Source organism: Magnolia sinica, chromosome 4, assembly GCF_029962835.1.
Source record: "Magnolia sinica isolate HGM2019 chromosome 4, MsV1, whole genome shotgun sequence".
NCBI classification, from domain to species: domain Eukaryota; kingdom Viridiplantae; phylum Streptophyta; class Magnoliopsida; order Magnoliales; family Magnoliaceae; genus Magnolia; species Magnolia sinica.
Genome location: NC_080576.1, coordinates 112,187,445 through 112,204,435, shown reverse-complemented (window position 1 = coordinate 112,204,435; position 16,991 = coordinate 112,187,445). Strand labels below are relative to the sequence as shown.

The 16,991-nt window shown below is 40.2% G+C and overlaps 1 protein-coding gene across 1 annotated transcript; it reads right to left on the bottom strand.

Annotated features, from left to right (window-relative positions):
• Window positions 1–15,570: 15,570 nt before the first annotated feature.
• On the bottom strand, window positions 15,571–16,020 carry LOC131244299 (putative germin-like protein 9-2). The gene is made up of 2 exons (XM_058243933.1): window positions 15,757–16,020; window positions 15,571–15,642 (listed from the first exon to the last, which is right to left on the bottom strand). Exons 1-2 carry the CDS (start codon window positions 16,018–16,020, stop codon window positions 15,571–15,573), a joined length of 336 nt encoding a protein of 111 aa, XP_058099916.1.
• Window positions 16,021–16,991: the final 971 nt, after the last annotated feature.

Below are 16,991 nucleotides of genomic sequence, written 5' to 3'. Positions count from 1 at the left end.
GAGAAATTTAATTCCCTTTAAATTTTCACTCATGGGTTGTGCCAATTGAGTTCTAAGCATATTTTAATTACACATTTGCCCATTATAATTGACTTGGGAGAGTAGAATTATTGTTTTATTTATAAAAAATTGAAATTTAGAGAGGGAATAGTGTATAATTGATTTCTTTCTCTCTTATAAATGATAATTTTATCCTTCTATCTAATGATCAATGTTAATCGAGGAATACTTTCATCTATTATTTTTAAAATCCATAATATCCTTCAAATTATACACGTACTGTGCATTTCATCTAAAATACCCTTTTCTTCTCTTTGATTTCATCTGTACTATCCTTTTCTTCTCTTTGAGAAATGGATTTAATCTTAAAACTACTTTAAGTGCATAATAATTTTATTCCTCACCTTTTAAAAGAAGATTCCAACAACAGAAAAACATGGAGAAGAAGTTGGTGAAAATTCAAGCAAGGGATTATTTAGAAGATGGAAAGGAGTACAACTTGGTCGTTGTGGCCTAGGAATAGGCTCCTACAATCATTTCATCGGAATCTACAACAAACATTCCACCTTGAAGGAAAATCCTTCCATGAAAGAATTGCAACTTTAAATTTAGAGCTACTTTAGCACATTGATGAGTTTCTTTACTTTTATGTTGATTTGTGTTATTACTAGAGTTCTCATGAATTATAATCTTCAATTCCATATATGAATCAAAGGACTTTTGCTTATAACAATATTCATTAGGCCACTAAGTAGAGATTACAATTATTGGAGAAAAGGTACCTAACACTTTCATTTTGATTGATGAGTTAGTTAAAATAGAATTAACTTTTTAACAAATAAAGTAACACCACCTTTATGGTTTTTGTCATTTAGTAGGTTTTTGTACTTTTGTGCATGTGTGCTGACCTCTCCTTTTGTTTTCCCCCATCCCACATCAAATGTGAAATCGAGCATTTATAAAGGATCACTCTTGAAATTTAAGTTTGAAATCCAAATCAGTTGATTGATTATTAAAAAACTATCATTCTTGCATTCATATTCACATGTCATGCATCTCATGTGTTCTGTTGCATATCATCATTTTGTCACCATAAATAAATTTATACCTACATTATTACCATATCATATTTATCCAAGAATCAAGGATTATTCTTTACAATATAATTAAAGATTTATGGTATATCACGGCGAGCTCATATAATAATAAAAACTTCCCAACTATACCCACTCTCTTTTTTCTTTCATAGATGTGACAATGTGATGAGAAAGTTCTAAGAATATTGCAAATGAAGTAACTTAATTTTTAAGAATACTCTTTATAGAAAATTTTATTTCTATCAATTTTAGTGTTTGCTTTTGCTGAGCATCACACACAAGCTTATGGGGTCCAGATCGACCATGCACAAGATATTATCTGTAAATCATCTAAAGAGATGTTGTATCTCAAAGGTAGAAAGTTGCGATCGAATGTTGTTTATGCATGAATTGACCATGTCAGATCCAAGGTCTCAAATAATACCATGTGGCAACAAGATCTCAATAAAAGATAACAAAGACTTCTTCGAGTGCTTTAACGTCCGAACAAGATCAGAATTTGTAAAGTCATCGGAGGCTTAGGAAAGGTAAGTACAGTTGACTACAACAAGGATATATGTGGCCGTGATAAAGCCAACTATTCACCACAGAGGCCTTATGATTGAAGTGGAGTTTCGACCAAAACATGATCACATGACTTGTGACAGGTTTGGCCAACATACCATTTCATGCAACATGGTTCCCATGGCTGAAGATATCTAAGGAACAGAGTAGCAACTACGCTGAGTTGGCCTAGTATCCTGACACATCATTCATGTAAATGCGGAGAAGCAAATAGCTACCACGGCATGTGATATGGCTCAAGAGAAACTCTTATCCACATAATGAGAGTAAGACACGCGTAAGCAATGGGCAATCCATGATAAATCATCAGCATACATGACTGTGTTTGATAGGCCACGATATTCTATGGGTCTAGACGATTGTCTCCACACCAATGGATAGGAAAAGTGGCTACGTAAATCTCTCCTTACAACTGTTCTTAGAGCTCTTTAATGGAAGGAAGATCGAAGATCGAAGACCAATCTTAGACTACAAAGTAGTGCAATCTCATCCGTCTATGGAATTACACTAGATCGATATATGTTCGATTTGTTGGACCAAGGAAAATTTAAATCTAAGGCGTCATTATCTACGCCATAGACACGGGATCACAAAGAGACATCTTTATAATGTTTTATGTTTTTCATTTTATTTATTATATTGAGTTTTTTTTACTCACATTATACGTATCGAATCATTTATGTGATTACAGTGACAAAAAGTCATTTGCTCTAAAATGCAAAAAGATCAACTCATTAGAAGGATGAACCCTCCCCTTCGGAAATTATTTACCTGCACATGTGAGTGGTAGAATAAATGGACGAATTGCTTCAATTCTATGCCATAGACCCAACTACTTGCAGTCTCTCTATTTATCTCGACACTTAGAGTTAAATGCGTTCAATTTTGATTGACCTATAAAAGGCTTCAGAATGCCCGACACTACACGCATGACCAAATTTACAGTCAAACAAGTACATTTATAATCATTCCTAATCAATAATGACCGCATTTCTAACTGTACAACCGGTATATGGCCCACAACCTTTTTAAGCCCATTTCGTTTTAGTTGCCAAGAATACTCTCCAAGTGTACAGATGCCCTTGCACATGACGAAAATGCCCCTGCTTTAAAACAGACTATCAATCGCGGGACACAGCTATAGCTACGGTTATAATTCGTAGCCATAGATAACCGTAACTCGGCGATCAATCGCGACTCCCACGATTCCACCGCAAGGCGCTATCTCGATCGACGATCAATCGCGAATTCCGCGATTCCACCCCCGATCTATGGCTACGGATTATAACCGTAGCTATAACCGTATTCCTATCCAATTTTATTTATTTATTTATTTTTTATTTTTTTACATGGAGAATTTTATTCTACCTACATTTTTCTCTAACACATATTTATATAAATATGTATATATAAGCATATAAAAAAAATTATCTCTTTTTTTCATTTCTTTCTTTATTCATATAACAAGAATGTCTTCTAAACCAAAATTAGTTACTTGACATACCATATATGATTTTAAGGTTGAAAGTTGGGCGGGCTCAACCCGACCAACTTATGATCGACCCGACATTGGGTTGGGCTTGGGCAGGATGTGTTGTGTTTGGTCTTGGGGTTGGGCCATACAAACACCAACCCGATAAAACTTGGGTTGGGCTCGGGTTGCCTAACCCAACACGAACCCGATTAATATATAAGTTCCTTATAAATTAATTATAATTGAGTGTAGATCATTTGTGTTGAAGGCAAAGGAAATTCCAATGCCTCCCCTCAAGTTAATAAGATATACCGGATTTCCCTCTCCCAAATAAATTGCTTGATACAAAATTCGACTTGTAATGGAGTAGTTGTCCTATATTTTAACTTGTTTGTTTAGAAAAAAATGCGTGGAAATGATCGTGAAGTGAAGATAATTGACCGTGAAATGAAACAGAATCGCCGAAATTGACCGTGAAATGCATGGAAATGACCGTGAAGTAAAGGGAATTGACTGTGAAATGCATGGAAATAACCGTGAAATGAAATGGAATTGCTAGAATTGACCGTGAAATGCATGGTAATGACCATGAATTGAAGCGAATTGACCGTGAAATGCATGGTAATGACCATGAATTGAAGCGAATTGACCGTGAAATGTATGGAAATGACCATGAAGTGAAGGGAATTGACCGTGAAATGCATGAAAATGACCGTGAAATGTGTGGAAATGACCGCGAAGTGAAGGGAATTGACCGTAAAATGCATGAAAATGACCGTGAAGTGAAGCGAATTTACCATGAAATGTGTGGAAATGACCGTGAAGTGAAGGGAATTGACCATGATATGCTTGGAAATGACCGTGAATGAACACGGAATGGCCGGAAATGACCGTGAAATGCATGGAAATGACCGTAAAGTGAAGCGAATTGACCATGAAATGCGTGGAAATGACCGTGAAGTGAAGGGAATTGACCGTGAAATGCTTGGAAATGACCGTGAATCAACACGAAATGGCCGGGAATGATCTTGAAATGCATGGAAATGATCGTGAAATGCATGGAAATGACCGTGAAGTGAAGGGAATTGACCATGGAATGCTTGGAAATGACCGTGAATTAACACAGAATCTCCAGGAATGACCGTGAAATGCATGGAAATGACGGTGAAGTGAAGCAAATTGACTGTGAAATGCATGGAAATGATCGTGAAGTGAAGGGAATTGACTGTGAAATGCATGGAAATGACCGTGAATCAACAAGAAATCACCAGGAATGACCATGAAATGCATGGAAATGACGGTGAAGTGAAGCGAATTGACCGTGAAATGCATGGAAATGACCGTGAAATGAAACGGAATCGCCGAGAATGACCGTGAAATGCATGGAAATGACCATGAAGTGAAGGAGATTGACCGTGAAATGCATGGAAATGACCGTGAAGTGAAGGGAATTGACCATGAAATGCATGGAAATGACCGTAAATCAACACAGAATCACCTGGATTGACCGTGAAATGCAGGGAAATGACCGTGAAGTGAAGGGGATTGACCGTAAAATGCATGGAAATGACCGTGAAGTGAAGGGAATTGACCGTGAAATGCATGGAAATGACCATGAAATGAAACGGAATCGCCGAGATTGACCGTGAAATGCATGAAAATGACCATGAAGCGAAGCGAATTGACCGTAAAATGTATGGAAATGACCGTGAAGTGAAGGGAATTAACCGTGAAATGCATGAAAATGACCGTGAAATGAAACGAAATTGCCGAAAATGACCGTGAAATGAATGAAAATGACCGTGAAGTGAAGCGAATTGACCATGAAGTGAAGGAAATTGACCGTGAAATGCTTGGAAATGACCGTGAATCAACACGGAATGGCCGGGAATGACCATGAAATGCATGAAAATGACCATGAAGTGGAGCGAATTGACCATCAAATGCGTGAAAATGACCATGAAGTGAAGGGAATTGACAGTGAAATGCATGGAAATGACCGTGAATCAACACGGAATCGCCGGGAATGACCGTGCAATGCATGGAAATGACTGTGAAGTGAAGCGAATTGACCGTGAAATGCATGGAAATGATCGTGAAGTGAAGGGAATTGACCGTGAAATGCTTGGAAATGACCGTGAATCAACACGGAATGACCGAGAATGACCGTGAAATGCATGCTGAAAGAACATGAAAATGAGGGAATCCCTGTACTTCAAACGCGCGGCATGTACATGAAAGCTCATTGAGCTTGACAGTATCATTGTACTCTCCCATAATATAGTATTTATTTCGTGAAATTTTGGATGCTGATTCTCTTCTCTTATAGAACATCTCTTGAATTTTCAATCTGATCATCTCTATCAGTATAGTCACGGGATATTCTCGCGCTTCTTTGCATAGAGCATTAACACACTTAGTTATGTTTGTAGTGACTAAATTGAATCTTTTTCCTGGGAAGTATGATGATGCCCACTTTTCATACCTTATTTCCCTCAACCATGCATGTACCAGGGCATTGACAAGTTCGATATCATGCATTAACTTTTCGAACTCAGCTCTCCTACAAATCTTTACAGCTTGCTAGTAGTATATTTATAACGAGTTGTCTTTGAACGTGTCCACCAAGTTTCAGTATATATGGTAGGCGCAGTAGCCATGGATTACTGCTTAAAAGACCTAGGGAACTTCTTTCATTAGACCAACCTACTTATTTTCCAAGATTCCATCGGGTCAATGGTCGAAAATTCATTTCATTCACTTCATGGTCAATTTTAATCAGTTCGCGGTCAATTTCATTCATTTCATTTCATGGTCAATTCCATGCATTTCACAGTCAATTCCATGCATTTCACGGTTAATTTGCTTCACTTCACGGTCAATTCCATGCATTTCATGGTCAATTTCCTTTACTTCTCGGTCGATTCAATGCATTTCACGGTCAATTCCCTTCACTTTACGGTTAATTCAATGCATTTCACGGTCAATTCCCTTCACTTCATGGTCATTTTCATGTACTTCACAGTCAATTCCCTTCACTTCATGTTCATTTCCATGCATTTTAAGGTCAATTCCGACAATTCCCCTTCACTTCACGGTCATTTCAATTCATTTCACGGTCAATTCCCTTCACTTCACGGTCAATTTCGGTGAAATGCATGGAATTGACCCTCAAATGCATTAAATTGACCGTGAAGTGAAGGGGATTCACTGGAATTGACCGTGAAATGCATGGAATTGACCGCGAAGTGAAGGGAATTGAACGTGAAATGCATTGAATTGACCTTGAAGTAAAGGGAATTGATTGTGAAATGCATAAAATTGACTGTGAAGTGAAGGAGAATCGCCGGAATTGACCATGAAATGCATGGAATTGACCATGAATTGAAGGGGATTGACTGTGAAATGCATGGAATTGACCGTGAAGTAAAGCGAATTGACCGTGAAATGCATTAAATTGACCGTGAAGCGAAGGGGAATCATCGGAATTGACCGTGAAATGCATGGAATTGACCGTGAAGTGAAGGGAATTGACCGTGAAATGCATTGAATTGACCATGAAGTAAAGGGAAATGACTATGAAATACATTGAATTGACCGTGAAGTAAAGGGAATTGACCATGAAATGCATAGAATTGACCGCGACATGAAGGGGAATCGCCGGAATTGACCGTGAAATGAATGGAAATGACCGTGAAGTGAAGGGAATTGACCATGAAATGCATGGAATTGATTGTGAAGTAAAGGGAATTGACCATGAAATACAATGAATTGATCGTGAAGTAAAAGGAATTGACCGTGAAATGCATAAAATTGACCGTGAAGTGAAGGGGAATTGACTGTGAAATAAATGGAAATGACCGTGAAGTGAAGTGAATTGTCTGTGAAATGCATTGAATTGACCGTTAAGTAAAGGGAATTGACTGTGAAATGCATAGAATTAACCGTGAAGTGAAGGGGAATCGTCGGAATTGATCGTGAAATGAATAAAAATGACCATGAAATGAAGGGAATTGACCGTGAAATGCATGGAATTGACCGTGAAGTGAAGGGAATTGACCGTGAAATTCATGGAATTGACCGTGAAGTAAAGGAAATTGACCTTGAAATGCATGGAATTGACCGTGAAGTGAAGCAAATTAACCGTGAAATGCACGGAATTGACTGTGGGGTGAAGCGAATTGACCATGAAATGCATGGAATTGACCGTGAAATGAAATGAATGAAATTCACCGCTAACTGATTGAAATTGACCACGAAGTGAATGAAATAAATAAAATTGATCGCGAACTAAATGAAATTGACCACGAAGTGAATGAAATGGATTTTTGACCATCGACTTGATAAAATCTTGAAAAATAAGTAAGTTGGTTAGCTAAAGTGTCATCTCCTACCCCAAAATCCTCTACAATACGTCAAGTAATTCATTCGGGTTTAAGAGATAGGTTTAGTAATGAGTAAAGAAAGAAATGAATAAAAAGAGAGAAAATCTTTTTATATGCTTTTATATATGAGAAAAATGTAGGGGAAAAAAAGTTCTCCTTGTAAAGAAAAAACTTAAAAACTAACTAATAAAAAAAGTACATAGGTGGGACAGCCAGTCGGGGTCAACCAGGTCAGGCTGGTTTTTTTTTTTCCCCTCTTGTAATCGTACCACATTTTTTGGGTCCTATTATGATGTATGTGTTATATCCAAACCGTCCATCTATTTGGCAAACTCGTATTAAGGCTTGAGATGAAAAATAAGACAGATCTAGTTATCAAGTGGACCACACCGTAAAAGGCAGTGGAGGATTGAACGTCTACCATTGAAATCCTTTCAGGGTCAGAAGTTTTAGATCAATATGAAATTTGTTGTTCCTCTTCATCCAGGTCTTTGTGACCTTATGAATAGATTGGATGGAAAATATATGTTATGGTGGGCCCTATGAAATTTTTAACAGTGAAAATCAAGTTTTCCGCTGCTATTTGTGGTGTGGTCCAGTTGATCTTTGGATATGATCCTTTTTTTCCGATAATGCTCTGAAATTATCTCGAAATATGGATGAACGGTGTGGATATAATAAATACATCATTGTGGGCCCATGTCGAGGAGCGTCAGCGCTCGTCTTCGCACACCAGCCAATCGGCTTCCGGAAGGACTGAATGACAGGTGTACTTTGGTCCCTTGAAAAGTCGGCCGTACACGGGAGTATTCATGGAAGCTTAAAAAGAGGTGGGCTACAGATGGCTGGTGGGCCATAAATGGGTCGTACAGTAGGAAATTTCTCGATATTCTTTATCATGCAATATTATTTCAATTTCCATCATTATATCTTCTAATATTTAGTCCATCAAATTTAAATTCAGACTATTTCTAACAGAGAGAAGTTGTCTTATACCTTCATTTTCTTGTCACCCTGGTTTACCTAAATTTGTGTGGTTTCTAGCTTTCTGCACCAAATAAACCAGGTGCACTCGTAGGATAATGATTGTGTCCATTAGTTAGACTAGCTCATTTTAGGGATGGGAGCCGAAAATATCAACAGCCTCAAAACTTGATGAGTGGCCACAAGTTAGGAAGCAGTGAAAATGGGGATCAGGCTCACCGTTGAAACCCGTTCGCCGAACCTTAATGGTTGGTGTGGCCCACTTGAAGTTTTGTATCTGCCTTACATTCTAACAAAATCCAGAGTAGATGTCACGCTGACATCCCGGTGGGCCATGGACCTTTTTGATGGACGGGCTCCCTACAAGAAGTTTTGTTGGAAATTCTTTTGAACCATGAAGAAAATAACAGGGAAATGGATTGGCTACCCCCCTGACATCAGCCAGGTGGCTGGTGGTCGGTGCTCTGTGGGCCCCACAATGATGTATGTGTTTCATCCATTCCGTTCATCCATTTTTAAAGATCATTTTAGAATTTTATAAAAATGAGACGGATATAAATCTCAGGTGGACACCACAGGAAAACAACAGTGATTGGATATCCACCATTAAAATCCTCCTAAGGCCCGCTGTACTGTTTATTTGATATCATATCTGTTTATTAGGTCATACGGACCCAGATGCAGGGAAAAAACAAAGATCAGCTTGATCCAAAACTTTTATGGCCCACAAAAATTTTTTAATCGTCGTTGACGTTCATTCAACACAGTTTCCTGTAATGTGGTCCATTTGAGATTGGGATATACTTCATTTTTTATGTCATTCCATGAAATGATCTAGAAAAATAGATGGACGGCATGGATGAAACACGTACATCATAGTGGGGCACACAGAGCACCGACCATCAGCCATTGGCTGGTGGCAGGGGGAGTAGCCAATCCTTTTACAAAAACAGGCGTACATGCATGACACGTGCCAACCAGTCAGGCGTGGTACATCTACGAGAGTACACAAGGCCGGCCCCTCAGTTAAGATGTCCACATGCTAAAATCTGGCCGTTCCGGTCATCAGTATCAGTAGTGCCGGTCTGCATTTAATGCAGACCCGGGTAACAGCTTACCGTATCCGCTAAGCTGTTACCCGGGTAATACCGAATCCGCACCCATCATTTTCACATAGGGGTGGCGCGGCTACCTTCGCTGAGAGGACCACTCCATGTATAGCTCAGATATCCCACGTGTGATGCGAGTAATGGTGCACGTGGGAGGGCGAATCTATGGTACGACAAAAAACGAATGTGATGGAAAACTCAAGTGGACCACACCGTGGTAAAGAGGGATGAACACGGCCACCACTGAAACGGGCGCAGATTGGCTACTGACAGGTTGAGTAGCGAGATTGCTACTGAAGTGACGTCACCAAGTTCTGTGGGCCCCACCATGATGTATGTTTTGTATCCATGCCGTCCATCCATCTGGAGAGATCATTTTAGTGTAATATCCAAAGAATGAGTCACATCCAAAGCTCCAGTGGATCCCACCAAAGAAAACAGTGGGGAGAGTGGCGCACCGTTAAAAACTTATAAAGGCCACAAAAGTTTTCGCTCAAGCTGATATTTGTGTTTTCCCTTCTTTAATGTCTTTGCTAACTTTTGAACAGGTTGGATTCGGAAAATCATCATGGTGGGCCTTAGGAAGGTTTCAACGTTGGGCATAATCTTCCCGCTGTTTTCTGTGGTGTGGTCCATTAAAGCTTTGGATCTGCCTCATTCTCTGAACCATGCCTTAAAATAATATTTCCAAATGGATGGACGTTGTAGATACAACACATACATCATAGTGAGGTCTATAGAGGTGACGTCACTTCAGTAGCGACTCTCGCTACTCAACCTGTCAGTATCTAATCCGCGTCCCATTGAAACCATCCTGATGGGAATGGACTGGGATATATGCATCACAGCGGACCACAGGAATGTCTCCGGTGGGCGTTCCCACTGGTGTGGTCCACTATAGTTTTTGGACGGTCCTGATTTTTGGGCTCACCTACTAACATAATCTGTCACAGATGATGGACGGAGCTGATGTAAAACGCACAACACGGTGGACCCCACAGAGCCTTTTGTCGCACGGCTCCTGGAAGAAATTGTCGTCGTGGAAATGATGCCGTTGGTTACTAATAAAAGAATAAAAGATGCCATCTCTTACGAAGAATCATCGAACGCAACACTCGGTCTCCTGAGCTTACAATACCTCTTAGGATTTTCTCGTCAGCATATCTCATTCATGGCGAATCCGATCTGTGAAAAGGCTTGTACCCACCATGATGATTATTGTGGAAAAAAAATCAGTTTATTCCACTCATTATGTGGGCCACACCTCTATCTCAGGTCATATTATTGGCCGTCCATATATTTAAAAAATGTGGCCCACATGATAATTGTATCGGTCTGAAATTTTCCTTCGGAAATCTTCATGACGGGGCCCACAATTTTCACCTCTCATATACTCCACATGTGGGACAATGTGGTGGTAAAATCATATTTCTTTATATGAAGGTTGGATGAAATGATGCTTACCGGACTCATTTTCAGTGGCCCATTTTATTTTATTTTATTTAAGTTTTTTGTCTCTTCTGAGGGAATTTATACGATACTCAGAAAGTGTATCACACTTGATACGCAGGCAAGTATAAATTGTACATGTGGCACGCATTAATAAAGTTTAAATCAATTAAATTGTGGACCCACTACCGCTAAGTGAGAGTCCCAAATCTTGAAAGGTCCTAACCTCTGATTTGTGGACACTAATTCATTGAAATATGACCACTAGATAATTTTCATTTTTAACCGTCCAATAAACATCTAGCAATCTGATGGTCAGATAATCAAATAAATTTGATTTTTAGTAGGGACGTTGTGCACCAATGACAAGCCATCCCATCATGGGCCCACTTGAATTCAAAGGTGGCAAATTGTAATCAACGGTCCAGATCAAACGATGGAGTTGATGAAATTGTACGGATGAGTGGGCCACGATGAACAGTTGAAAGGAAGATGGTCGGCGGTATGAAATCAGATGGCTAAGATTGCCTGATCAGTGTAATTTTTGGGCTATGGTTCATAAACAATAGGCCCAATAAATTTGAGGGTCCAGATTGACGTACATGCATAAGCAACATCCATTTAAGAAAGGTAAAATCGGGTGTGGGCTGTTAACAAATACCTTCACCAACGGATGGTTTCTATTGTGTAGATCCCCTGGCCCGAAAATCAGGTCCATCCATTTATCAGCGATGACCAGTTTATGAACCAAACGGACGGCTGGAAAAACATGGTCAAGTTTCTATCACCCGTCCTTTTTTATTTTGTGGCCCTCCTGATGATTGTACCAGCTTATTTTTCGGCTCCGTAATTTAAACGGCTTAGTCACCTGATGGACCGGTTGGATCCCATACCCATGTGCCACTCTGGCAGGTATAGAGGCGTGTAGATGAGCTGAAATCCACACGCATGTGGGTTCTCAGAGCATTCCAAGTTATGGTTCTCCTTGTGGCATCGGGACAATTGATCAATCCAGTTCATAATACATTTCATGGGCAGTAGTGTGACCACTGATCGGATGATCCAATCCATCCATAAGCTGGCCCTTCTCTTTATAACCATCCATTTCCCAAGCCATGCATGATATTGCTAGGTCTCTTTGGTAAAAGTGGTCCGTACATGGATCAACTTGTTGATTAATTGGGTGGTTAGAACCATCTGATCGGTGTGATATTTAAATGGTACCCTGTGAAATGTGTGTTTGACCTAATGGACGGCCAGATTGCTTGATTATCTGACCATCAGATTGCTAACATGAGCTTCAGAAACTGATGGACGGAGTGGATGCAAGACGGACATCACAATGGGCCTCGCATAGCTTTGTGTTGGGTGGACTCCTTGCAACAAGTGTTGTATAAAAGTAACCGACTAAAGACAGCATTCCCAGTACGAGCAACGAAAGCCATTAACGGCAGTTTCCCAGCTTACCCATGAGCATCCATCCAAATGAAGTGTCGATCCAATATGCTATATGGAGGCTCATGGCTAAAACAGCTAATTGGGCGGCCTGGATTGCCATGAAACCATGCTATGTTTACTGATGAAGAGTCACCATATTTTTTAAATGGTGCAAAACTAACATAGGAGTCTTGCCTAACCAGGCTTGGACCGTACCAAAAGGTCAGGAAGCTAGGGCCCATCTGGATCTCCAAACCTTTTAAATAAGTGGAATGGGGCCTGGGCCCACAACTCCAAGTGGCAAAAAAGCTGGCCACGCCCTCACCAGATTTTGCATCGCCAGCATTCCTAGATACTCGCAGGGGTCTACACGAACCGAGCCAGCTCGGTTAGATTGCTCGACTCGACTCGAAAAAGCTCCATTGGATTCAGTTCGAGCCAAGTCGAGGTGATTTTTTGAGCTCGAAAATGAGTTCGAGCCAAGTTCGAACTGCCTCAGCTCGGCTCGACTCGGATTGAATCCAGCTTGAATCGAACTCGGATCGAACCAGTTCGGTGACTCGATTACTTTACTATTGATGTTGCTTACCAAGTGTTCGATGAAAGACTCAACATGGTCAGCTGGTGGCAAAGAAGGTATGTAAATGAAACAAATAACCTTTTTTTCTTAGTTTTTATATTGCTTAGAAGGTATTTGATAAAATACCTGTAAAACCATTGCTTCTGTTTTACATGTAGTAGGATTTTAAAGTTACAGACCAGGTGTTTGTGAAAATGCCTCAATGGCGAACTCAGCTTGATCTTGGCGCAAACTTGGCCTGAACTGCTGACCAATCCGAGCCGAGCTGGCTACTTAGGCTCGAGGATTGAGCCGAGCCAAGTTTGAGCTGAGGTCAGCTAGTGGCCGAGCCGAATCGAGCTGGCCTCGGTTCGACTCGATGTACAACCCTAGAAACTCGTGGTTGAGCTATTGGGCCAAGCCCAGCAACTTTGGGCTGAGTCCCTCTTGGGTTGCAAACCTTTGTGGCGGGCCAGTCTTTGATAAGTTTTGGGATGGCCTACAGCTTGTGGTTATAATCATGTTCCAAGACTGTTTGGCAATGAACAGTTGAAGGGAAACTTGTGGCACACGTTACTTGATCACACCATTCATCTGGCTGGGCCACACACATGCACCCAATGAATTTGTACACGAGTTGCATGTTTCTGTAATCTAATCCGTTGATGTGATGGGCCGTAGTTCGGATGAGAGAAGCATAAGAACCCTTTCAGGTTCGAAGTTCCTGATAATTGGGTTATTCGAATTTTCTGTCTTGAGCATGGACCTTTCGTTATTTATTTATTTTTATTTTTTAATATAGTTTTTAAACCATGATTTGGGTCACCAAAACATCCACAAGTGTAGAATCATCCACATCAGAGATGTCAAATCACACCCTTGCATGGCCACACTTTTCAGGTCGAAATCCGGGCCATGGATGGGGGGGTAGGTGCTTCTAAACGAACTGATCAAAGAGTCATGGCCGCTAGTTTACGATCGAATGTCATCATATTTCCAAAGTGTCAGCTATTTTCGCACGTATGTGGCTAACCTGATGACTTGAGGCTATATTATTTTGGAAATATCAATTTCCACTATGGGGCCCACCTGATGCATATGATGCTATCCGACAAAGCATACCAGACATTTTAAACCATTTACCAAGTGCATATTTTCACCAGCACACTGTTGGGATTGTGTCCTGAAAATCAATGTTATTTGACTTTATTTATTGCATTATACATTTATTGAGTGAATTCTTATAAAAATGTTTGATTTGAATATGAGAGGTATAACTATATTAATCTTGGGCACATGAGAATAAAGGTTACGACTTGGGAGCAAAGGGAGAGTCATGGTCCATGAATGTTATTCCCTGGCTATGACCATATATATATCTGACATGTGATATAATTAGATAGTCATCTCATGTTAGTGGACTGGCTTCGTGTCAAGATGGACCGTCTCTGCCTATTGAGATTGACTTGTCAAAATCCTTAGGGCCCGTTTGGCCGGGCGGATTGGAAGAGATTGGATGGTTTTGGAAGGTATTAGAAGTTAAATCCCGGGATTGGCCGGGCGTGCCAAACAGACTGGGTGACCTGATCCCGGGATATAGCAATACCATTGATCTTAAGACAATCCACCGACAACACCATCATTACCTTTAAATCTCATACAATCCACCCTAATCCGTTCAAATTTGCTTGGGACTTATTTGGTTTGAGGGATTGGAAGGGATTGGAAGGTTTAATCCCGGGATTGGCCGGGCATGCCAAACAGACTCAATATAGCAATCCCGGGATATAGCAATCCCATGGATCTTAAGACAATCCACTGACAACACCATCATTACCTTGAAATCCATGCCATCCACCATAATACCATTCAATCCCTTCCATCCACCTAACTCAATATAGCAATCCCATGGATCTTAGGACTTGAGGGTATGTAGATGGAGAGAATCATGCTTTGCCTCTCTTATAAAGCTATTGCATTGCCATTAAAATTGGACGTGGTTAGATGTTTTTACCAGGGTCTTCAAAGTACACACGATTCAACATGGGATTCAGTTTGTTTACCTGTGAGACCTGAATAAATGGTTTGATCTTAAGGTTTGTACCATCCATCTCGAGATGAAAATGCCACAATATCTCTAAGAAATGGTGACCAAGGATAGAAGAGGGATCTGGACGATTGGATGAATGGATAAAAAAGATAAACAAACATTCTTTCCAGTTGAGCGCACGTACATCTTTAAGATAGTGGAGACACATGATCAGTATATACCTAAAATCTAACTCCATCTTCTATATATAAGATCCTATCTCAAATGAAGTAAAGGCATTCAGCACAAAGAGTTGGGATGCCCGCACCCACTTGAGCATCTTCACCTTAAGTTTGAGAGAAAATATATATGGTGAGAGAAAGGAGAGGAAAGCAGGTGGGCCATGCCCACATGTCCACATGCCCCGGTGTGTGGAGCTCGCTTCATGGACGACTCTCGTCTGAACTGGCTCCTACTAAGATTCTAACTATGGTTCTCATCTCTTCTTACATGAGATCGACCAATGAGAGACTTCCTGAATTGGTAGATCGCCAACTGTAGATGTTTTGTTTTTTAAGAAACATAAGTTGATTAAATGGGAATTCTGTTAAATTATGGGTTGTCATTGTCAAAACTATTTAATTTTTGTTACATTCATCGTTAAAATACATTATGTACATCAATGCTAGGGCTGTTTGGGTTAGCCTGCTGGTAGTGAGGCAAGAACACAAAAACATAGCCCTTTTGTAGCACGTTCTTGCGCAACATCCCCTTTCTATCCATCAATCTAACGGTCAGAGCGTTGTCAACCACGAACAAGATCTCAGCCCCTCTCAGGTGTGCATGGGGCACATTCACGGCCCTCTCCGGGAATTCGAGTAGTCCCATCAACACCCCTATGCCATTAAGTGTCGGGAAATCCCTTACAGTCATCGCATTGTGGCCCACCGCACTGTTCGATGAGGGTGCATCGCCTCTAAGGCCGGTGTAAGTGAAGAAGAGCCGTCGAGCTTGCTCTCATCCACTCTATTAGGGATTGCAAAGTCATCAACTAGGTCGGGGTCCAGGGCACGAACCACAGTGACAAGGGTTAGTGCAATGAGTGTAACAATAGCTTTTGGGTGTGCCATTTCTTAGTGTGAGTGTGTCTGGTGTGAGAAAACATATGGGGTGTTTGAGTATTTATAAGGAAATATTGGGATAGTGGCTTCCTCAGCAATGCATTTTAATATTTATATTTAGAATGTGAGGAATGATGTAGTGGGCCTAGTGTATGAAAACCTTCCCGTGCATCTAGTGGTTCCTTAGGTTCATCCCACACCTCTTCTACTAAGCAAAAAATCACAGTAATTGGATTGTAAACATCGGTGATTAAATCTATATTCTATAGACAATCATGTCCATCCATTTTTTTCAACAACACTAATTATATGGTTTTTATCATCAATCTATTGTACTCTATTTTTGGCAATTCTGGAAAAGTCAATATAAGAATGACACATGGCATTGTGTGAGGAGTAGGCAGTGGATAAAAAGATTTTCAAAGATTTGAAGCATTTTTTACGGGCTTATAACTACTGTAAATTTAGTTCTACATGTCAGTGGGTGGTTGATGAAGTGCCGCTGTCAATATGCAAGAAGCGCATTTGAACTGTTTAAGATATAAAAGGCCACTGAAAGCTATAAATAAATAAATAAAAACCTTCGCCGACAAAAGTGAAGTTAGCAACTACATGCATTTAGAAATGGAACAGTCATAAAGAGAAACATGCTAAAAAATATCTAAAAAAGAGAAGAATGTAAAAAGATTTTTAAACTATTGTAATCGTTACAGTAATGGAAGAAAGATCGGAAGGACAAGCTACAATGAAATCTATAAATAGTAGAAGAATATGACAGAGAAA